We start from the raw sequence: 25,078 nt of genomic DNA on the forward strand, positions 1-25,078 counted from the left end.
AATGTCTCAAACACACCAACTCCCAACTGTCTCAGCTTTAAACCAATGTGAGGTCCATCTTTGTAATCAGATAAATATAAATATTTCCACCATGCAGTATATGTACATTAAGCAACTACTTCCAACATTTCTAAAACAAGATTATACCTATTACTCCAGTACAATTCAAAAGATCCACTATCTTTACAGCAATTGTGGGAAATAAAGATGGTAAATGTAGAGTTGGGATCTATGGTATCTTACTGTTAAATACTAAAGTCAGAAGCCCTAAGCGAGGATAACCTGATAATCTGATACATTGGGAAGCATCCTGATCTATGGTATTCAGTACCTACTGTGCAAAAACCATGTCCAATGTAGAGTAGGTAAATGGTAGATATCTGTAAGGGACTCCTCATCACCTGCAACTTGGAAATGAGTTATCCTCTTGGTTAAATAAGCAAAATCAAGGCATAATGAATGAGGTTAGCTATCTGAACACTTCAGGAGATAAAATGTCTTACAGAACAAAAGCAGATTAGCATTTCAGGACTTAATCAAGGCTTAAATAACTATAATAAAAAAATCTGTAACCTAAATAAAAATACCTTACAGAAAGGAGGTGCTCTGCACAGATTTCAGAAAAGGAGCACTCAATGAATAAGAATTTGACAGTCTATTTTCACTACTGTCCAGGTCTCAACTTGAATGTCACTTGCTCTACGGAGTCTTCCCAGATTCTCCAACCTAATTTAGATCTCCCTCTATATACCCTCATAGCCTTCTGAATCTTTTCTGTATTCCTTCTTCATTAACACTTGTTATAAGTGAGATTATAAAGTTATTTACATGATAACGTGTTTAATGTAGGACTTAACCACTAAAACGTAAGCTCTACGAGGGACACGGCAGGTGTTTGCTCTCATTCGCCACATCTTCAGTGCCTAGCATGGTACCTGATAAAATGCATGAGTTCCCTAACATTTACTGACTGGCCTTCTTAAGCAGGAACTCTAGCTCTTTTCTAAATATATCTTGTATGGAGATATTTATATTTGTGTTAATATATAATTTCTAATAACTCCCTTTTATCACTCCATTGTTTTCAACACAGGCACACACACAAGTGTGCAATGTTCAAGGTTATGAGGATAAGAACTGTCTTCTTTCCCTTGTATCTCTAGTGCCTCAGTATTTATCTGTTGAACTGAACCTGACTTTTGACCTAGACCTGATTTTTTTTTTTTTTTTTAATATATCTTTATTGATTTCAGAGAGAAGAAAGGAGAGGAAGAGAGAGGAAGAGAGAGAGAGAGAGAGAGAAACATCAATGATTAGAGAGTCATTAATCGGCTGCCTCCTGCATGCCCCCAACTGGGGATGGAGCCCACAACCCGGGCATGTGCCCTGACCGGGAATCGAACCCCGATTGCCTGGATCCTAGGTCGACACTCAACTGCTGAGCCATGCCCAGCCAGGCTAGACCTGATTTGCTTTGAACCAGTAAATAATCAGGAAATGAAACATTTACTAGGAAAGATTTTATGCTAGACCCTTATGCAAATTATCTTTTATAATCTTCACAAGAGGTTTTAGTTACTTTCCTCACTTTGCAAATAAGAAAATTGGAGTTCCATAAGTCAGGTAACTTATTCAAGTTCATAAAACCAGTTTGTGGAATCAGAACTTTTATCAGGCCTCTAATTCCAAAGCACTTTCCACTACACTATACTCAAAATTCACAGTTGGAACCATGGTGAGTACAAGGTAAAAAGGGACAATGCCCCCTGTACACAGATAAAGGAGAATCAACAAGTATATTGTTGACAAAGATCATTGATATTTAAAATGTCAATATTTTCTTTCTGAGTTACTGTAATCCCAAGAAACTATGCCTACGTTTTCCAATAAAGCAGCGGTTAAAAACTCAGTGTGGGTGCTGGGAACTAGAGGGTGAGGGTGCACTCTGTAGTTCCCAGCATTCGTAATGGTCTTACATTCCACCCTTTTCACTAGTGTACAAACCCACTTCCCCACCATGCCTCCAGTTTATTATTGGGACTATAAAGTGCTCTATACACCTCAACTTCTAAACTTTGGAAAGTAAATTCTTTATCCATGCAGATAACATTAGAACATTTCAAGAAAGTAAGTAAGTTGAAGGGGAAAGTCTCTTCCAATTACCAGTACCTTACCAAAATCTCACATCTGTCTTTTAGTTGTAAATCTACACCAAGCAACTGAATTGAATATTTAAGTTAAAAGCTTTGAGATCATTATCTACTCAGTTCTATTTAATAAGTACTTGATTAAATTAATCAACTATTTTGTGGAAGATTCTCCTATACAATGAAGGTGATCAATTCAGTGGTTTACTTTTCATGAGTCTTAAGTACACATGGGGATTAAAAAATAACTCAGTTACACAAATTAACTTACAATGTATTTTCCCACCAATTCATTCTGCTTATAATAGATAACATAAAACAGTGTTTATACTGACACCTGTAAACCAAATTCAGCCAGTAGGCAATGAAGTTAAAAACCAAAGTCTAATCAGAAAATGACTCAAAACCATTTAACAACTGACAGGACCTTCAGGAAAAAGGTGATGGAACTAGCCAATTCAGTTAAATCTGAAATCAAATGTTTTGAGTTTGAATGACTTAACCCCCAACTTCCCCTAGTTTATCTAGTGTACAGTAATGTTAGGGTAACATAAGTCTTGGGGACTTCTATAGCTCCAAAGCATTAAAAAAAAGAGAAAAATCTAAAGCACTCAGATACTCATAAAACAATGATACTAATAAAACACTGAAAATAATTAAGACCTAAAATAGAGACTCATGATTTTAATGTCTCATGAATCACAATGAACTTTACCTAATATATATCTTTAGACAACCAACTTGTAAATGTGGCTGTAGTGGAAATGGGATGATCTGCCCGGCAACCACTTACACTTACTGCTTTTTCCTGCTTTGTGATTAATGTGGAAGATGCCTGGTCAGTACAGTGTTATCCACCTAACTAGACCAAGGCTGGGAATGGCAGGAAGCCATGTTGCCTGCCATGTGGACAAATCCACTCTGCTTCAAGAGAGAAAATGCAGCTGATACTGACAGTAAAAGCTAGAAAGAGAAGAAATGTCCAGTGGCATGAGCTCCTGGTTCGTTTCTGGAAGCCCAGGTGCCCTTGCACTCCTCCCATATATGTAACGAGCTATCCATCATTCCTTAATTTACAGGAATCAGTATGTCATGCTTTGTTCTTACGCAGTTTTTCTAATTAATGCAGTGTTCCTAAAGTATAGGTCATGGAAGAAAATAAAATTAAGAAAGACTTTAAAAGCAAGTATGAACAAAGTTAATTTTAATACAGTAATAAACCAGAAGAGTTTGTTAAAAAAGATACTCTCTTGCCTTATCAATTACTCTTATAAAGAGATATTACCTTTTCTAGCATTTTACACGTTGGAATTTTTTCATGTGCAGGATAGCTTATAGAGCAAGATTTTCTCTGTATTATATGCTGGAGTCTTTCTAGCTCTTTCTTATAAAAATCTCGTTCTTCTTCTATACCTTTCAGAAATGTATCCAAACGAGAAGGTGACTTGTCTCGACGTTTTATTCCATGCTCTAGCCTCATCCTCTCAACTTCCAAAATAAGTTCTCTTTCTGAAAATGAAAGTAATTAAATTTTAAAAGTATTGCATTTAAAATGTATAACTAGCCAAATAAATTATATCAATAACTTTTAGAATGCAAGCTACTAAAAATCACTGTTTTGTATATCACCTGCAACTGCTAGATATCAAAAAGGTAAATATTGAGGGGAAAGGAGAAAAACTGACCTCTTGATTTATGTGCCTATCTCACTAACTATAACAAAGACTCCGTAAGAGCAGGGACCTTGGGTATCTTGTTTACCATCATATATCCCAGTACCTAAAAAAGAGCCTGGCACAAAGTAGGCTCATAAACATTTGTCTAGTGAATGATTAAAGGAATGTATGAATTTTTACACGTTCCTTAAAAAAATCTCATTTAGGACTGGAACCTAGCAGAAAGATAGCCTATTTCAATTGTGTATGTGTGTGCGAATGTGTGTGCTTTCAGGTGATACAACTGCATTTCCTTAGAAAGATTCTGTTCTTCAATTTTTCACCTTCAGAATAGTCTTCCCCTTAGTCTTAATTAATTCTATTATCACTCTGTCTCAAAGAAGAATACACTTCTATTGGAAAATATTCAAGCAAGGTTTCCTGTACTAACTAGACCAAATAAAAAGAATTCTGCAAAGTCCTTGAGGGAGAGAGATTTTCCACTGCATCTATAGTGCCTAGTGTGGTTTCTGTTATACAGCAAGCACTCTAACAATATCTATTGAATTAATGAAAGATCATCTTCTAAGAAAAAAATACATTAAGAGGAAATCAAATTCACTTTTTAAGTTACCAACATTTTACATTTTACCTGTAACTGCAAAACTTTCCATTTTTTTGCTAAGTCTTTGCTTTTCTTGTTCAAGCTGATGAACAACAGTTTCCAGGTCTGATCTTATAAGGAGTTCATCACTCAGTCTCTCTTTTTCTTTATGGCATAAGTTTAATTCCTGCAAATTTTAACACCATAATTTAAGATTTCAAACATTTATAAAATATTATAGCACTTAATATTATGTGCCCTGACCAGGAATCAAACCCACAACCTTTTGGTATATGGAGACAATATTCCAACTAACTTAGCTACCCGCCCAGGGCTAAAATATATTTAAAAGCATGTTTGTCCTGGCTGGTGTGGCTCAGTGATTAGCGTGTCCGCCCAAGCACTGAAGGGTCACTGATTCAATTCCCAGTCAAGAGCACATGCCTGGGTTGCAGGTTCTATCTCCAGTCCAGGTCAGGGCGCATGTGGGAGGCGATCAATCAATGTGTCTCTCTCACATGGATGTTTCTCTGTCTCTCCTCCTCCCTCCCTCCCTTACACTCTCTCTAATAATCAGTGGGAAAAAAAATATCCTCCCGTGAGGCTTAATAAATAAATATATAAATGCATGTTTTTTAAGAGTAACTCAGCCCGGTCGGGCATGGCTCAGCGGTTGAGCGTCGACCTAGGATCCAGGCGATCAGGGTTTGATTCCCGGTCAGGGCACATGCCCTGGTTGTGGGCTTGATCAATGACTCTCTCATCATTGATGTTTCTACCTCTCTCGCCCCCTCTCCTTTCCTCTCTCTGAAATCAGTAAAGATATATTTAAAAAAAAAAAATCTTAAAAAAAAAAAAAAAAAGTAGCTATAGCAACATCTTACTGTCAGCCAACACTGGTGAACACTGGGATAGTTCTGAGACAAGCCCTTTGAATCGCATTCAACTGTTTACAGGGTCCATACAAACAGCAGCAACCAGCAAAAGTGCCTGCCGTCATGGAGCTCATACTGAGTTTTACAATGTAAAGACATCACCAAACATATAGATGTTTGTCTCATTTCTGTTTATTGAGCTCATAGGAGAAATTTACAATATCTATGAGACTCAAGAGTGGAAAACATTTAGCAGGTTTAGTTAATTCAATTATTCAATATTGAATTGAACTGAATGCCTACAGCTGAATAAAAAGGAAGCCATTGTGATATGTTGTCCATAGTAAGCATATAAAAATAAACAAATATTTGAACACCTACTATGTGCCAGAGTATCACAATGACTTAATTTTAAAGTTTGCCTTATGCCACCAGACCACCACACACTAGACTATATATAGAGTATATATAACAAGAAAACCTAGAAATTAGTATTAGTTTTTGTTTCCAATTTTAGCAGAAATTCATCCAATTTAATAGGCTATTAACAAAATTCTCAATAATCTTTTGGGTGACCACCCAGGAATTTCTGCCTGTAAGCAAGACATTCTGTCAGTTCTAGGCCAGTCTATATAGGACAATATTCTACGTCTAGGCTTATGCTGGAATGATTACTATTATTCTGATTTGAAGACTACCAGAACAAATAATATGACTAGCGAAACGGTTTACACTACCAAACAAAGTTATTAAAAGTCAACAATGTTATCAAGTAATTATCAATTTCTAGTTTTAATATTTATAAACTGACAAGTCATGAATTAAAAGAATATAAAATTCCTAACAGGATTTCCATATTTGAATTATCTTGCCAACTACTATATATAAAATCAAGGAATTATAAAAATATAAATCAAACTAAATATATCCATACAATGGAATATTACTCAGCCATAAAAAGGAAGCACTAGATACATGCAATGAGCATGAACCTTGAAAACACTGTGCTAAATGAAAGAAGCCAGGCACAAAAGGCCATGTATAGTAAGGTTCCATTTATATAAACTGTACAGGATAGGCAAATTTACAGAAACAGAAAGTAGATTATTAGTTGTCAGGGGCTGAAAAGAGGAAAATGGGGAGTGACTACTAATGGGTATAAGGTTCCTTTTAGGAGTGATGAAAAATATCCTGTTACTTGACAGTAGTGATGGCTGCACTACTTAATGACTATACCGAAACCACTAAATTATACACTTAAAAGTATGAATATTATAATGTGTAAATTATATCTAAGTTGAAAATATATATGTAAAATAGGGCATAAAAATTTTCTTGCCAAAAGTTCTGGCAATTCAATATGACATGTACTTACCAGTTGAAGTTTTGCCATTGTTTCTTCAAGATTCCGCATTTCAGAAATATTTCTTTTAATCTCTTTCTAGGAATAAAAAGCCTATTAGGTAAACACCTAAAAGTCAAGAATACTTAGCACTAAGTCACACTGAAAATAAGACCATTTTTCAAGTAATTCATGCTCCCTCTCACAAGTGACATCTGAGGCTTAAGCTCTAAGCCTCCATTTCAACGAAGAGGAGGCATAGTTGAGGCTTCTCTAATTTCTTGGTATTCTGAATGCTTACAGGAACCTGTATGTAACACTTGAAACAAGAGGGCCACTTGAACATCTTTTTTGGCCTGTATACATGTGGGGCTTTCCTTGAACCCAGGTTTTTAGACTTCACCATATGGAACTCTCATTTCCTGATTTTTCCTATCCTATTTGCTTTCTCCCCACCTGCTACCACCAACCTGAATCCTCTGTACTGCAACTGTTTTAATTTCTTTCAGCAATATTTTATAGTTTTTAGTGTACATATCTTTCACTTACTTGGTTAAGTTTATTCCTAAGTATTTTATTCTTTTTGATGCTATTTTAAATGGTATTCTTCATCTCCTTTTTGGATTTTAATTATTAGTGTATCAAAACATATCTGATTTTTGTGTGTTCCTTTTGTATCCTGCAATTTTGCTGGATTTATTGGTTGTGGTTGTGTGTGTGTGTGTGTGTGTGTGTGAGAGAGAGAGAGAGAGAAAGAGAGAGAGAGAGAGAAGTCTTTAGGGTTTTCTACATTTATGACTATGTCATCTGGAAACATAATGTTACTTCTTTCTTTCCCAGGTGAATGACTTTTCTTTTTCTTGCCTAAGTGCTCTGGCTAGAATTTCCAGTACTATGTTGAACAGAAGTAGTAACAATGGGCATCCTTGCCTTGTTCATGATCTTAGAGGAAAAGCTTTCAGTCTTACACCACTGGCTGTGATATCAGCTGTAGGCTTTTTATATATGGCCTTTATTATGTTGAGGAAGTGTCCTTCTATTCCACTAGTTAGTGGAGGTGACACTGTATAAACTTAATTCAGTGATGTACAGTAGTGGTGGTCTTCAAACTAGGTTATATCCATTCCTGAGATAACATGAAGACCTTCCAAATACTATGTACAACTATCATATACATAAGGTTTTAAGGAATATCTTAATTCATATTTTGAACATATAGTCTTTCTTAAATCTTATTTACCTGTGAACCTGCTTATAGTCTAGGTCATGTGAGTTCTACTTTCCAACCTTCTCTCTCACAACTGCCTATCTCTCACTTTTCAAAATAAAGGCATACATCTAATGCCACACTGTCTCAAGATATTAAAAACTTTTGAAGCACCAGACAAAAAGATACTCTGAAATGTTGGGGCTGGCCAAAACCTTCAATTAAAACACAATTCTCTCCCATTATATCTTATTAAGAGATGTCATTTCAATAAGATTTTAGTATTTTATTTAAGAAGTATTTATCAAAATCTGTGATATATCTGTCACTGTAATCCACTGATTACTAAGAAGTGTAATGAGAACACTATTCAGAGGAAAATGTTAACACTGTGAATCTCATAGTTACAGAACATTTTTTAAAAACAAACATTGTACTTTATGTATTTTTTTAATTGCAGAGATATTTGAAAGGGTGATCATAAAAAGATATTCAAGTGTAGGATAAAATTTTGTGAGGATTTCAAGAAAGAGTCTTTTGGATTCTATTGGCTACATTTGAAAGAATGATGTGACAGTTTTATTTTAAGAGATCAGTATTTACAATAGATGAAATTACATCCTTTTCATCTATTTAAACTTAAAGATGAAAAATATTAGCTTCATGACAAAGATGAACAAACTTCTAAAGTTCACTCACAATGCAGAGATAAAAGGACAGATGGAAATCTTGAAGGAAAATAGGACAGTCTGGAGAACTATCTTAGTAACAAGTCTGCTTCAGAAACACACACCAACAACTAGAACAAGGGCAAGCTTTTAGAGGGTATAAACAACACTTTAGAAAAATGTGAATTACAAAACAAACAAACCAAAAGACCTGAATGGGATATAAAAAGGGCTCAAGCTCACTATGTCCTAGGAGAATTAAGGAGGACTCCCACAACCTAGACATACCTTTGCTTCCCCAAGTTCTTTATCTGCAGTCTCAAGCACTTCTTCTTTATGTCTTTCCAACTGCTGTGCTAACTGGTCTATTTCAGTTAATTCTTGGCAGAGTTTTTCATTTTTGTTACTTAAATTAACAACTTCAGTAGCCACTGTTTCCTTGGTTTCCATAAGCTCTTGTATATGCTTCTCCAGGTCTTTATTAGCTTGCTGAAGAAAGTCAACCTAAATTGAATTTGTAATTTGTAATAAATATAAAATGGAAAATTATCCTAAATACTAAACTTTCAGGATATTTCAAAATACTGTATTTTTAAAATACCAAAAATTAAAACCACAACTATTTTACATTCGCAAACTTACATTGTTTTGATTTGCAAAACTGATAATGTGTGGTTTAATAATAATATACAGTCATTGGCTTTAGGTTTGCAAGCATGGAAGGAAAGGACAAGCACAAAATTTGTGTGAACAGTTTCCCAACATTGAGTTCTAAAACTATGACGAGAATATCATTATGATAATATTACTCTAGACTGTGCTTTCCAATGTAGTGGCCACCAGCGTCCACATGTGGCTACTGAGCACTTTAAATGTGGCTAGTCCAAACTGAGATGTGCTATGAATGTAAAATACACACAAGATTTCAAAGACAGCATAAAAAATAAAGAGAATGTAAAATACCTCAATTATATTTTACAACATGAATTAGACTGAAATAATATTTTAGATACATTGAGATAAATATATTATTAAAATCAATTTCACCTGTTTCTTTTTACTTTTCAATCCAGCTACTAGAAAATTTTAAGTTACATACATGGCTCATAAAATATTTGTATTGGACAGTATTACTCTAGAGCTACTGCTGATATTGGTGCCTTACTCTATTTTGGTTCATCCCAGGCAGCACTGATATGTCTAAATTTCTAAAGGTCAGTGTCATGTTCTATGGACTGTTCTTTTACTTTCAGGCCAAATGCATGGCAAGGAATCCATGACTTAGGTAGTTAAAAGCTACAAGTTTAATTTTTGTATTTATTTTTTTAAATCCTCTTTTTATCTTATAAAAGATATATAGTCATAAAATTTTTGAAAATAAAGAATATCATAAAGAAGAAAGAATATGCCATCACACAAAGATAAACTGTTAGTATATTTTGGTTTATTTTCTTCCAGTGTTTTCTGAGTTCATATATACATTTTTAAAAAGCAAATTAAAGATCACATTGTATCTACAGTTTATTCTTTTCTTTTAAATATTTAACGTTATGGTGTATATATTCCTGCCTCATTAAATATTCTTTCCAAACACGATTTTTCAATAGCTGCCCCCATGTCTGAATACTGTGGCTCTATCAAATTTTTCCCCCTGTAAATAACACTTCAGTGAACAATCCTGTCACTTTTACAAACCCATGGACCATTACAAACAGTTAGGAGTTTATACATTCAGTAAAATAATTATGAAATTCATTACCTGAATATTTAAATGAGCAATAATCTTTTCGTTGGTTTTATTTTTAGTCTCCAGGGAGAGGATATCAGAGGAGCGGCCACCGTCCAATGCAATGGACAGTCGTTCTATCTCTCTTTCTCTTAGTTCAATCTGAAGACATACAGGCATATCATTTTTTAAAGTCTAGTTTTGAACCAAAATAATTAATTCTGAATAAACATTTATTTGGCTGTACTTCCATTTTTCTTATGTTGAACAATGTATACAAGAAATTAACATTCATATATGTACCCTCACTTTTATGAGATATGAAATACATATATGTAAAGCAAAAATAAAAAACACAGAAAATGTCAACATAAGAATGGTCAACATAGCTTTCCTAAGTATTTCTATTGAATAGATTCTTCCTAATTTAGTTTTTGGGTGTTTTGTCTACTCTAAGATTAGGCAGTATTGAAACAGTCTGATCTACTTCAGTGCCTAGCAGAACAAATGAAGAATAAACAAATATAAAACATAAAGAAAAATAAACTGCTTCTGAAACTCAATATTAAAAAGGACAGAAAGCTCGTGTGAATTTAATTACCTATCACTTAGAAAACAAATGTATAATCAAAAAGATCACTATCAATCATGAATTCACACTCACTCACATGCAAGAATTTGGAAAAACCCACACACTTTCAAGCTTTGGTTTTTTAAAAAAATTGAAAACAAATACCAAGCATTCAATTCACCAATTATTGAGCACAATTCTAGGTATACAAAGATAAATAAAACATGGTCCCTGACTTTCAGGAACACAGCTTTACAAGGAACACTAGCAAAGTGAACCAGTAGTTGCTGTGAAACATGTTGTTTAATGGTAGAATATGGCACCAAAGTAGTTAAGGGAATAAAGTGATTTACTCTTCATGATATGTGTATTACCTGTGGAAATCAGTGCAGATCTTATTAAATATGCTCAAAAAGGTAGTAAGTGATGCTGTGAAGAGGAAGGATGTATGTCCCAGGCGGTGACATAGAAGCATAAAACAACATGGTATGATGGAGGGAGTAGAAATGGCTCGATACGACTGGACTGTAATATGCAAGGAAACCAATGGGTGGAGATGAGTCTGAAGAATCAGGCAGGAATTAATTATGATAAACACTGAATACTTAGCCAGGAGAAAGATTACTCTGAACTAAAGGATGAATTTAATAAGAATAAAACCAGAGGATGGGAAACCTACTGTAGGAATGGATAAGAGATGATTAAGGCCTAAAGTAAAACAGTGGGATAGGGTAAAGCAGAACAAGTAAGTTTAAGGAGCGGTCAGGAAGGAGAACTGACAGAACCTGGTGAACAGTATATGAAGGGGAGAGAAAGTGATCTAGAAAGACTACCGAATGTTGGCTTGGGCAGATGGTGATGCTACCAACCAAAGCAGGGAACACAGGAGGAAAGAGATTTGAGGCAGAAGATAACAAGTTCAGTACCAGCCATATGAGTATGAAGAATCTTTTTCCAACTGGAAATGCCTAGTGTTAAGCTGGGTACATGGGTCTGGAGCTCAGGAGAGAAGTTCAAGCCTAGGTTTGGGGGAGTCATCAACATACAGGCAATATTTTAAATCAAGATGAGACCACCTGAGAAAACATACAGGGACAGGAGAAGGGGGTCAAAGACAGAATCCTGGAAAACAGTGGTATTTCAGGGAATGGGCAGAGGACAAAAACTAAGGAAAAAGTACAAGAGGTTATGAAAGAGAAAATCAAAACAAAACGGAGTCAAGAGTTTCAATGTCAAATAATACAGAGTAGGTCAAGAAAATAAGACTACAAGTATCCTTTTGGATCTAGCAATTAATGTCACAGGTGTCATTAACCAGACAATTTATGTAGTGGAGGACCAAAGCCAGACTGCAACAGGTTCAGAGTGAGCAGGAGGCGAAGAAGCGGAGACAGGAGAGCAAGGTGCTCCCGAGAAGCTCGCGAGAGGAAGGAGGCACTAGCAAAGTGGCGAGGTCGTTAAGAGGTTTTTTTAAGGGATGGTAGTGATGACTATCACAGCACCTTCTCATGTGACTATTATGAAGATTAAAAGAATTAATAATTATAAAGTGGCCATATAAGTGTTTGGTAAAGAAAGAATAATCAATTAAATCAAGGTCTTAGGGAAAAGAGAGGAAATGGGACCAAAAACAAGCAGAAAGACTAAACCTTAAACTGGAAGAACATTATCCTACACATTAAGTCTTGAGAGCCTGACTGTGAATACTGCTAGTTTTAAAGGTAGATAGAGGAAGGGGAAACAAGGCGATATACTGAGGAGGGTCTTACAGGTTGGGGAAAGAGTTTGAGAGAACAGTAAAATTTAGAATATATGCTGAGAAAAACAGTACTCAAGCCAAAGAAAAAGATAGGCAAGCTAAGATCGATAACCACAATAAACTGATGGTTTCCATCAGAATGGCCAGGCTAATTTCTCCAAATACCTCAGCCACCTCACAGAGATGGTGAAGACTGGTGGGTTAATGTTCAGAAAGTACTTTGAAAGATACGTAGTGAAAATGTGATTATAGGTTGAAAAATACAATATTCAACTCATGTACATATTTGATATTTTCAACATCTCTCCATAAAGTAAGTTTTTTAGCTGCTATTACTATAATTCCTTTTCTTTTAACTCCATTTTTATCCAAATAATCTTCAAAGTACTTTATGAATGTAAGAGTTATACCAACACAAGTTAAATCCATATTTGCATGTGCAGATCACATCACTCCAAAAAAATGCAGAAAATAAAAATGTGTTACCCAATTTAAACTTCAGTAAGCATATTAACAAAGAAAGCCTGCAATTACCTAAATTAGATTTTAGTCAAAACACCAACAGAAAGTATGAAAGAACAAAAGTTGTATGGTTGTGATCTAACTCTGTAACTATTAATTCCCCCACATTCTTCAGAAAACTGTTTTATGAGATACTATTACTTATAGAGAAAAACACCAAAAAATATGGCAATAGAAGAGTAACTTTCAAAGAGACCTATGTTCAAAATGACAAAATCTATTCATTTAGAGTGAAAAAACAAATTAAAAGACCATTAAAAAGCAGAGCATACTTTAAAAAAATACCTCCTGAGCTGAATGAAAACAGTAATATGGTCATAAAATTGTATTTGGGCAAGTAGATGATTCACCTAAAAGAAAAACAAAATAACAAAACAAAAGGAAAAACTACTATTCACCTAAATGCATAATGAAGTGAAATGGACTAGAATTGCTCTAAAGCAATCTAAGCCATTCCGGCTATTAACTCTATTAACAAATTGATGAAAAATATAAAAGCTGTATAAAAATTTGGTATCAGTAATATCAAATACAACACAATTCAATTTACAATCAAAGTATACCCATCTCAATCCCTACTATGCAAATAAATAAAAATCCTACCTGCTTGTTATAATCTCTCAGTCCACTTTCCATTATTGCTAATTTTTCTTGTAACTGATGGACTTCCTGTTGAAGTTCTTGAATTCTGAAACACATTCATAACTAATGCCAATATGTTTTTGTTAAGAAATACAAAATAAGAAATGAAACTAGACACATTCTTTTATAAACTCTCTACTTTCTTTTTCTCAGTGAATTATGCAGTGTTATGCCAAGTATAAATGGAGTATACCATCTTTTAAGGTTAATTTTATAAGAATGAATAAAAAACTGAGTGGTAAATAATTTGAAACTCAGGTACATTATGCAATCAAAAACCTACTATTACATTTTGATCCTTAAAAAAACTCTTTGAGACACTGCTACTAATTCTTAGGTTCAGGAAACTGAGGGTACAGTCCAAAATTTACAACATTATTAAGTGAAATAAGGGCCTTAAATAGATTTTCTGATCTTAACTGATCCTGTATTTTCTAATGAACTATCCTACAATCCTGGAGAGAAGAAAAATATTTCGATATACTACAATTTCCCAAGTAATTACAGCAAAAAAAAAAAAGCTACTCTTTTCTGGAACCTGTTAATTCACCTGATATTGACAAGATTTGTCCATATTACCTGAATTTTACAATTGCACAAATATATTTGTACTACAGCCAACCTTTTCAAACATATAAATGACACAACTATGTTCATACTGCAAAGATAAAGCCTGAAGCCAGTTCTTTTAAAAAAGATTTTCCATGGGGTGGAGTGAGGCTGGACACTGCTTGTCGCCGCTATTACCTGAACCACCACTTTCTACTAATCTAGGTTTAGAAGAGTACATATGCAACTGCACTCATATATATGCACAAATGACTGAATGCAAATACAATATGCATGTGCAAATTAAAGCAACCAAGATAATCAAGAGACTAATAACACCTACCATGGTTTGATAGAAAAGAAAAATGATAAGGAGAAAGACAAAGACAGAATATGATATATATGCAGCCAAAAAACCTCCTTAAATAATACTAATACATTGTTTAAGAAGTCCTAGATTATAACTGTAACAGAAAAACACAAGATATTTCATGGTTAAGGTCAGGTAACTACATAAATACACGTACATAACACTGTGTAAAGAATAACTGAGCTACGAGATCCTAATGAGTACCTCAACCACCGTTACTTTTTTAGATTGTTATATTGAGATTAACAAAGTGGAAAAACTGCCCCATAGTCTCTGCCTAATCTACAAAATTAAAAGTTATCTGCACTAGCCCTGGCCAGGTAGATCCGTTGATTAGAGTGTCGTCCTGTACACCATTAGGTTGAGGGTTCAATTCCCAGTCAGGTCACATACCTAGACTGCAGGTGGATCCCTGGTTGGGTGTGTACAGGAGGCAAAGGACTGATGTTTCTCTCTCATATTGATGTCCCTCTGTCTCTGTCTCTCTCTCCCCCTCCCTTTCTTCCTCTCTCTCTAAAATCAATAAACATATCCTTGGGTGAGGATAAAAAAGAAAAAAATAAATAAATAAATAAATAAATGTTATCTGCGCTATTTCCATTGGTGTACTCCATATTTTAAAATGTTTCGCCAGCTACGACCACAGAAGCTGTCACTAGAGCTCTCTTGCTCCTCTGAACCCCTTCTAATTTTCTTAATGGCATTCTGTGTATTTCTCTTGTCTCAGCTTCACTATCAGACTGTGAGCTTCTCAAAAGCAGCAACACCATCTTACTGACTTGTACATCCCAGAACACTTATATCCTGCCTTTCCTAGAAAGCTTAACCAAGTTTTAATTGAAACAAAATTGATACCTGATTCCAATTTAAGCAAATGCAAAAATACAGAGCTAAAGACTCATGAAGCAAGAATTTCAAAGCCAGTTACAAATTTATCCATGTCCATCAGCATTTGACATAAATCTTAAGTAACAGAGTCCTGTAAAACAGAACTTTACTTTGGACGATGAAACCAAATGTCAAAGCAACTCTACTGAAACAGGTTCTAGATGGCACTAAACAGTTTTAAAGCAAATATGGACAGAAACATCAGGCCTGTGATCTATCTGAAATCAAAGTTTCAAAACAAGTAAAAACATTCTATATTCAGAATACATTCAGAGTATTCAGAGTGCTTGTGCAAAGTTCATGCTAGGCACTGGAGATAAAACCGTTAATGAGACAAAAGCCCTACTGTCACGAAAGTTACAGTTAATCAAGTGATCAATTAACTAAAGTCAACAAAAAAATTATTTAATGTACCTATTATCAGCCACTTGCAGTAGGTCTGCAATGTAAGGGTCATCTGGCTGAGGAACTGGATAGCAAGTGACTTCAGAGGGAGGGACTGGCTCATCAATTTGCATTCGCTGGCGCCTGAAAGCAATACTTCTTTTCTTGCCGCCTAAAGAAAGCAAAGGTGTATTTCAATTAAAAAGAAACAAACCACTGACTTAGAATTAAATACTCAGTAGGTTAACCTTTTTGTTAAAAAGTATGTCTACACCTCCTATTATATATGGATAAAATATTTTCTCCCCCATAAATACCCATTCTGATCTTTAAATGATGCATTCCTGAAAACCTTAACAAATATGGTTATGAAACTAGTTTTATTATCTGCATGCTTGGCATGTGTGCCCATACTTAATCTGTCCCTCCACTAGGTGGGGACCAGATATTGGCAAGATTAAAACTTGAGTGTGCTTTGTGGAGTTTATTATTGTGAGCTCAAGAAGTTACCACCAACAGAAAACTGACAAGTTTAAGGCACTGAGAACACATGCTTATTAAACAATGCCAGAAGAGCAGATAACTGAAATTTTAAGTTCTAAAATTAGTATGTAATGGAATGCCAGCTATAATATAAAATCATGCTATAACCTGAATTAGTAGGAATGTTTTATTATCTTTAAAAATAGCAGGAGCCATTTCTTTTTATGAATAAATATATCCCATCTTAGTGCAAACCACATGGTTAATTTACCTTTGCCAGCATCTAGCCAAGATTAGACATGTACTTAAAAATTAACTCACTGATCCTTAAGAAGAAATACGTAACCCATAACTTTGTCTTCCTTAGAATCCTAACAAATTTGGTATACTCTTATCTCTCATTTTGAGGAGGAAGCAACTGAGTCAAAAGTATTTAAATGACCTGCCTGCAGTTATACACCTAAACAAGACAAACCATTTTCTTCCCTTATCTACTGATTTTCTTCCTTAGTTGCTCCTCAGTTTCTTCCATGACCTTCTTTTTCCATCAGTCCCTTACACACAAATTTCCCTAGGGTCTGTCTTTGGTTCTCCTCTCTTCCCAACCACATAATCTCACTAGATAATTCTTACCGCAGCCATAGCTTCAATTCCCAAGATACTCCAATGACTCCCAACTTAAATCTCCATCTGGGACCACACTTCTAAGAACAGATCTACATACCCCACTGTGTGCTAGAAATCTCAATGTGACTATTCCATGTAACACCCTCAACATATCCAAAAGTGGATTTCTGCTCCACCTCCCACATTCTCTAGCATGAGAAATAGTACCACTGAGTCATTTAAAACAGAAATCTGAGAATCCCCCTTACATTCCAAGTCTACCACATTCAGTTACTAAATTGGAGAGATCACACCCCCTGAATCTCTCTTGAATCTGTCCCATTCTTTTCTCAGAAAACCAGATTATCTTTTTTTCCTCAATCTCCTAGTTACTTCTGAGATCTTTCCCACTTTTCCCCATCTTCCCTGCCACCGGCTCACAGTCCTCCTCCCCATCTCATTTCCTGCCATCTTGAGCTCCACTGATTCTTCCCCACCCTGGCCTTTCAGTTCCTAATTTGTCAATTCTCTTGAGTTTCCTTTCCACTCAGCTTCAAGCACACAACAACATGATTGTGCTTGGACTGTGTCCCTACTTAGAACTATGCTAGCTTCTAGATCTTCAACTCCCTTCTGATCATAATCTTCATCTGACCAAATTACTATTGGTCCACACTGTGCTCTTTAATCTCTCAGTCTCTACCTAGTCTCATAATCCTGCATTTTTCTATGTCTCATTTACTTCTATAACCTTGATCCCATGGTTCAGACCTCTCAATGACCTTGTCACTAGTACTGGACATTCTTCCACCAACCTTATGCCTAGACAACCATCAACTTGGATATGCCCCATCATCTTTTCTGTTGCTCGAGAACTACTGAGCATAAAACTGAAAATAGTAAAATAAACTAAAAACCTATATCTTTTCCAAATTCTTTGAGTATGGATTACTTTTATAACTAAAATAATAATAATAATAATAGGCGAGAGAATTTAAAACAGTGATTAAGGAAATAAAACTCTGGGTATTGAAGTTAGACTTCTTACATCTAAGAAATTATTATTATATAAGTTTTTCTAAGCACATGTAGGAAATACTACCTGTATATTCAGAAATAAATCAAAAAGTTTATGCGACTATCCAAATATACCTTTACAAATACTAAAGTCTAAGCATGAAAATCCAGTCCTATTTCAGTTAAAAGTTTAAATATCTTTAAAAGATTAGATGTATACAATTTGTTTGGAGAAGGAACAGATGTACCTGGAGTTTGTACGACAGCATGCAAATTCTTTTCTTGGAGTTGTTGAATTTTTTCATTCTTAGCTTTGCTCTCTTTCTCCAAAAGTTTGAGTTTATGAACATATTGGTTATTTAGAAATTTCAGATCAGCTGTTTCACGCGTACACTGCTTCAATGTAGTTTTCAACTCTTAAAAGATTCAAAGACTATTTTACAGATCAAGAAATCTATGAAGTTCTTTCACTTCACAAAATACAAAGTCACCAATTTGAAAGGCTCTACCTAATTCTTACACATGCTTTGTCTGAAAGGCTACTACCTTTTCTACCACTATTAACAAACTGCAAATAAGTCATTAAGCACAAAAGGGAATTGTATTTTTCTTCTGTTGTATGGGGCTAATATAAACCATGGCTTTTGATCCAGTAAATTGGGTATTAAGCTAAGAAATTATGAATTCATGCCAGGTTTTGGACATGGCTTTTAGCCATGTAATTACCCTTTGCCCAGTACTTCTGAAATCATTTCATTGTACCTACTTTAATCCTCTTTTTTCAGTATAGGAAAAACAAGAGTTGTTTCAAGAACATTCCCTCAGTTCCAGCATTTAATCTTTTCTATAGCAATTGTAAATCTAAAAATTTAATCCAGATATAGTGCAGACAAATACAAATATGGAATGAAAATTTATTTTACTTCTCAGTAACTCTTCAACAAACCCTACACAATTTCAAGAGCTGTTAGCAAGACTACCACATTTTCTAATCAATAGTTTTAAAATTAGATTAGCCTTTCCTACATATAAAATGAAAGGGAACAAAAATATGGCATGTAAACAAAACAAAAAATCACAAAATTTTACCTTTAATGTGTTGGGCTGATTGTTCTTTCAGTTTCATTAATTCCAGGTATAATTCATTATTTTCCCTGCTCAATTTTGCATTTTCAAGTTTATAAGGTTCCAAAAGAAAATCAAAATTGGCACTTTCTTTTTCAGCTTTCACAGCAGATAATTTTGATTTCCGAAGACTTTCTGTAGTATGAACTAGGTCACTAGAATTAAAGAACGGAAAATGTAAATACAAGAAAACATCCCATTAACTTTCTAATAACTAAAAATATAATTATAAAAGGCGTAAATATGTTAAATCCAAGAGAACTCAAATCTAAAAACAAACACTAGGAGTCTTTCAAGGAACCAGGAAACATTTTAAAATTTCTCAAAACAAGATTGATTAAAAGTTATAAGTTATATACACATAGTTAGAATCATCTTTGAATCTCCCCTCTCACTCATTCCTCCATGGCCAATTAGTCACCTGATCCTGTAAGAATCTGTGAAACTTATCTGTTCTTTCAGCAAATAATTTATTGAGTGCTTGCTATATGCTAAGTGCCAGGTACACAATAAATCAAAATCAGTTCCTTACCTTAAAGAACACAGACCAGTGGAATATTTACTCCAATACTTACTGAGCTAGGAACACAATAAAGAACCCACTGTCATTGGAGCTTATATTCTACAGACAGTTTGTCAAGAAATTATAATACTATGTGATAAACTCAACAAATACTTCAGTGCCAACTATGTGTTCGGCCTTTCCTAGGTAGTGATAAAATCAGTCTCTAGTCTCATGGAGTTTGAATTCTAAAGAGAGATCAAATGGAAGTTTCCAATGATGATAAGTAGTTAAGGTGGCATGTAACAGACATGATGGAGTCAACAGACCGTACAGCTAACCAAGCGCAAGGGCAAGGGAAGAGGGAGAGGGAAGAAGGAGTTGACCAGCAGGTAGAACAGCATATGGAGAGACCACGGGTGAGAATGTACATATGTTAGGGAGCTTCAAGTGGTTCAATACATGGGAGATGAAGCTGTAGGGACTAGATGAGGAAGAGTTTTGAAGGCCATATTGAAGACCACAAAATATTTTTCATTCATTCTCTCTTTTCCATTATCATCTCTTATAGTACTACTGCAGCAATTTTCAACCTTTTTCATCTCACGGCACACATAAAACAATTACTAAAATTCTGTGACACACAAAAATATATATTATTCTGACCAAAAAAATAGGTATAATTTTGATTCATTCACACCAGATGGCTACTGTTGTGTTGGCTGTCATTTTTTTATTTGACAATCTAAGGGAAAATAGGGCAGCATCCTTGACTAAATAGTCAGGTATTGCATGTTCTAAAACTTCTTGCAGCGCACCAGTGAACCTGCCATGGCACACCCACTGAAAATCACTGTCCTGTTGCAATAGCTCCCTAAGCAATTTCCCTGCTCCAGTCTCAAACCAGTCCTAGAGCTCATGTGGAAAAGAAAATCACAAAGGATCTTTCAGTTGAGGTGACATGTAACAGCTTAAGAAATGACTAACCACATATTAGAGAACCATTATTAATACAACAGTAATTAAAGACCAGTGAGTGAGGCAGACATAGAACTCCCAATTATATCAGAAAACCACATAAAAAACCTGTAATTCTATTCACAGGGAAAACCCTCAGAAATGTTTACTCTAGATGGTATGGTGTGTGGAGACCCTGAATTGATGATGGGGAAGTAGGATCTGAGATGAATTGATACGCTTTGGATGATTTAAGGGCTTTTCAAAAATGTACCCATTTCTTCACTGAAGCATGAAGTTCAATCAAACCAGATAAATGGGATTAAGGATCATACAGGTTTAGAACTGTATTTTCATCTTTACCTGAAAAGTTTTTCTACCAAAGGTAAACACTCCACTGTCAGAGTCTGGCGGTATCCCAACTGATCCAATCTTTTTCTAATATTAATATACTTTCTTTCTGCAGCTGTAGTCATCTTGTCTTCCAAAACTAGTCTTATTCACATCCAAAAATTAATGTCCTAAAAGAAAAGAGTGAAACATCATTCTATTACTATAGCTATTATTATTGTTTCATGATAAGAAGGAAATATTCTTTTAATAGGAAGCAATTATTTTTTTTCTTTAGGTAGGCAGACTTCTCGAATATTTAGATTGATTTAAATAGGATGTTTATGAGATTCTTGTTGCTGCATTAAAATGAGTATCTGTTCATAAACCTATATGTAAAAGTGAAAAACAATAAAGCTTCCAGAAGAAAACAAAGAAAAATATTCTCCTGAGCCTGAGGTAGGAAGAGAATCTTTAACAAGCACTCAACATGAAAGAAACACTTGAAAAATTGGACTTTAAATTAAAAATGTCTGCTCATCAAAATATTCCATTAAAACAAAAACACAAACAAGTGGGAGAAAATATTCATAATATCTAAAAATAATCTGTATAAGTAATATACAAAGAACTCTTACAATTCAACTCTTAATAAAGACGAATAACCTAATAAGAGAACGGGCTACAGTTGAACATGCACCTTGCAAAAGATATCTGAATGGGAATAATCATGTAAAAAGGTGCTTAATACCATTATGGAAGAAATATAAATTCAAACCACCATAAGATACAATCTCACCCATACTAGAATGGCTACAATTAAAAGTATAATACCAAAGGCTGTCAAGGATTTGGAGCAACTGGAATCCTTACACTGTAAAATCACTGTGGAAAATATCTGGCAATTTCTTATAAAGTTAAACATACTTCTACTCTATAACTCTGTAATTCTATCCCTAGGAATTTGAAGAAATGAAAATAAACATCTACAAAGAGACTCCACAAGAATACTCATAGCAGTTTTATTCATAATAGCCCCAAACTGAAAACAAACTATATATTCATCAACAGCAGGATAAAGAAATTGTGATATATTTATTCAATGTAATACTACTCAGAAATAAAAGGGAAGGAACTACAGATACATGTCAACCACACAGATGAATTTGAATAACATTATCTGAGCAATAGAAGCCATCCACGTATATTGTATGATTCCATTTATATAAAGTTCAAGAACAGGCAAAATTAAACTGTGTGAACAGAAATTAGAATAGCAGTCATCTGGGGCCTGTGTGGGTGGGTAGAGATTGACTGGAAGGGTTAAGAGGGAACTTTCTGGGGTGAAGAAAATATTATACTGATTGGGGTAGTGGTTACACAAGTGTATACATTTGTAAAAGCTTTTCAACTAAGTACAATTAAGGTCTATGTGTTTTACCAGGTAAATTTTACTTCAATTATAAAAAACACACAAACACGTAAGTACCTCTATACACATTTTTATTCTTGCCTTTTAAAATACCAGTTATTCTCTATCAATCTGCCCTAAAATGTAGTTATCCAAAGATCACTTCTTTAGAAACTGTTCTTTTCTAACCTTTGCCAGGAAAATAGAGTCCTAGTACTCTGAGCCAAATAAAAACTTTGTTTTACAGCTCTACTGTTCTTCACAATTTATAAATGTGAAACCTCACAACTACTGGGTCAGGCAGAGGAGCCCAAAGAGCGCTCCCTATTCAGAGATGAGGAAAGGCTGCCCCCAAGAGACTAACTTTCCCAAACCACAGGTCCACAAAGCAGGTGAGCAGTCAGGTCTCAAGTCCTGGTCCAGCACTCTGGTTTCTGTACCATGCCACTTCAACTGAACAAATCACTTGTACCTCTCCTTGATTACTCCGTTCTACAAATCTTTCTTTTTCCACTCTCCCTAACCTTTTCTTCGGAGTGGTGTCCCTTTAGACCACGGGTGGGGAACCTTTTTGCTGCCAAGGGCCATTTGGATATCTATAATATCATTCGCAGGCCATACAAAATCATCAACTTAAAAATTAGCTATGAAAAAAGCTCCTGTAATTGTTGAATTTCCAGTCCTGCCTTCAGTTGCCTTGGCAGGGCCAGATCAAATTATTCCGAGGGAGGGACATTCCCAACCCCTGCTTTGGACTTTCTAGAGGGGCCTGACTGATGCAGGGTGTTTTAGAAACTCCTGGAGACTTCAGATATACACACACCTGTCAAACCAAGAATTAGCAGGGCTTCACCACTCAAAGGTTCCTCTCCTTGTCTGGTACCAACTTTGGTTACCCAGAAATAATACTTCCTCACATCCTGGAGAGGGAGAAAAGGAGAGAGAGGGAAGGAGAGAAAAGAAATGAATGAAAATAAGAAAATACATAACAAATGAAAAAGATTAAACTCCTCCCAAGGGGGGGGAGACCCCAAACCACAAAACAAAAACACGCGTATTTAACTTTCCTCATCCACGGGGCTACTGTCTCCAGCCCCCGCCCCAGCCCCAATGTCCAACACTGGGCTGTACTGGACGTTTCTAGCAAAGCCACACAAAGCCTTAGGTCTGGAGGTCCCCGGCATGAGTTGAGGACAGTCCACCTGCTTCGCTCTGGGGGCTGACGTCTGAAAGCCAGTGCATCGTATTTTACTGAAGTCTCGTGTGTGCGTGTGTGCGTGCGTGCGTGTGTGCGCGCGTGCTCCCGCGCGCACAGGGTCTACCTCAAACCAAACGCAACCTTAAGTGAGGCGGCCTCGGGTCCCCGACCTCAGACCAGCAGCGCTGGAGGTGGAGAGGGTAGAGGGGTGCGGGGCAAACTTCAACACGAGCCTCTCGCCCTAAGCTCTGGGCATGTCTGTGTTTACAAAGAGCTCGGACGGTTCTAAACCAAGAGGGCATTTAACTTTTAAATCAACCCGTCCGTCAGACGCTGGCGGGTCGCACGGGCAGCAGGGCGCCCGCGGCGAGCGCGCCGGCGGCGAGCCGGCAGCCCGGGTTAAAGCGAAGGGATGTCGGCAGCGGAGCCTGCGGGGACTCTCCACGCCCCGCCCCGCCCGGACCCACTTCCTCCCGCGGCCGCGCGGCCTCCCTCCCGGCAGCGCCCGGGCCCTGCCCGCGGGGACCGCCCGGGAAGCGAGGGCGCCGCCACCGCCCCGCCGGGCCCTGCAGCCCCCGCGGCCGCCCTCACCCGCAGCTCCGGCCGCCGCTCCCTCCGTCGGCGGTCGCATCGCCCTCGAGCCCGCCTTCCTCGTTGGCTCCTTCCGCCCCAAACACTGGCTCGGGCGCGAGGGCAGTTTGAAAATGGCGCGGAGAGACCGTCCCAGCCGGCGCGCAGGGGGCGCCGCCGTTGCCCCGGTAACGGGAGCGGAGGGCGAAGCGGCGCGCTGTGGAGGCGCGCCCGGCGCGACGGCGGCGCTGGGCCCCGGTGCCCGGAAACGGATGGGCAGGGCGGCGCGAGGCCACAGCGCCCCCAGGCGGCCAGCCGACGCGGGACCTCCGCGGATGCCGGGGTGGCGCCTCCTGCAGGCGGGCGCTGGGCGTCCGGCTCCGGGTTAACCGCTGCCCCGGCCGGGCTCCCGCGGGGGGTCCGCCGTCACGCTCGCGCGCAAGGCGGGCGCCTGCTCGCTGAGCTCCAGCGTGAAGGTCCGCGTCGGAGGCGTCCCCGACGGCGCCCAGGACGGCTGCTGCCTGCGCGGCTCCTCGCTCAGCAAGTCCTCGGCAGCTGTGACTTTAAGCAGAAGCACGTCTAACAAAACCAGCTCACCCTCGGCTCGTTGGTATGCACAAGAGTTAAGTTCCTACGACATGTTTCTGGTTGCAAGAAACATCGTCAAACTTCTAAAGAAAGACCCAAAACACTTATAATATTAAACATTGAAATAAGTGTGACCTATACATATATTTCAAAAAGATTGATAAAAATAATTATTTTCTAACCCAGTTCAGGGTGGTGGGTGGCCAGGGCCTATCCCTGCAGCTCAGGGCCCAGGTGGGAACCCACTCCGGACAGGACACCCGTCCACCGCAGGGCCACCCACACCCACACCCACTCAGACAGGGTCAATGCAGACACCCCAATGGAGCCAACTTGCACATCTTTGGGATGTGGAGGGAAACCAGACACCCAGGAGAAAACC

The 25,078-nt window shown here is 37.1% G+C and overlaps 1 protein-coding gene across 2 annotated transcripts in view; it reads right to left on the reverse strand.

The window, feature by feature from the left end:
* The window catches only part of CEP135 (centrosomal protein 135), a 56,571-nt gene extending 32,232 nt beyond the window's left edge, over positions 1-24,339 (reverse strand). Inside the window, exons 1-12 of one of the 2 annotated variants that reach the window (XM_087827299.1) lie at positions 24,130-24,339; positions 23,164-23,260; positions 20,963-21,120; positions 19,105-19,295; positions 18,264-18,431; positions 15,940-16,081; positions 13,680-13,764; positions 10,258-10,386; positions 8,787-9,002; positions 6,657-6,722; positions 4,455-4,593; positions 3,433-3,656 (exon numbers count right to left, since the gene is read on the reverse strand). In XM_087827299.1, coding sequence (XP_087683425.1) covers positions 3,433-3,656; positions 4,455-4,593; positions 6,657-6,722; positions 8,787-9,002; positions 10,258-10,386; positions 13,680-13,764; positions 15,940-16,081; positions 18,264-18,431; positions 19,105-19,295; positions 20,963-21,075 — 1,473 coding nt within the window. In that variant the 5' untranslated portion in view covers positions 21,076-21,120; positions 23,164-23,260; positions 24,130-24,339. Of the gene's footprint in view, positions 1-3,432; positions 3,657-4,454; positions 4,594-6,656; positions 6,723-8,786; positions 9,003-10,257; positions 10,387-13,679; positions 13,765-15,939; positions 16,082-18,263; positions 18,432-19,104; positions 19,296-20,962; positions 21,121-23,163; positions 23,271-24,129 lie in introns of those variants that run through there. The other variant, XM_016207439.2, reaches the window with a different exon arrangement.
* Positions 24,340-25,078: the final 739 nt, after the last annotated feature.

Source organism: Miniopterus natalensis, chromosome 1, assembly GCF_054644295.1.
Source record: "Miniopterus natalensis isolate mMinNat1 chromosome 1, mMinNat1.hap1, whole genome shotgun sequence".
NCBI lineage: Eukaryota > Metazoa > Chordata > Mammalia > Chiroptera > Miniopteridae > Miniopterus > Miniopterus natalensis.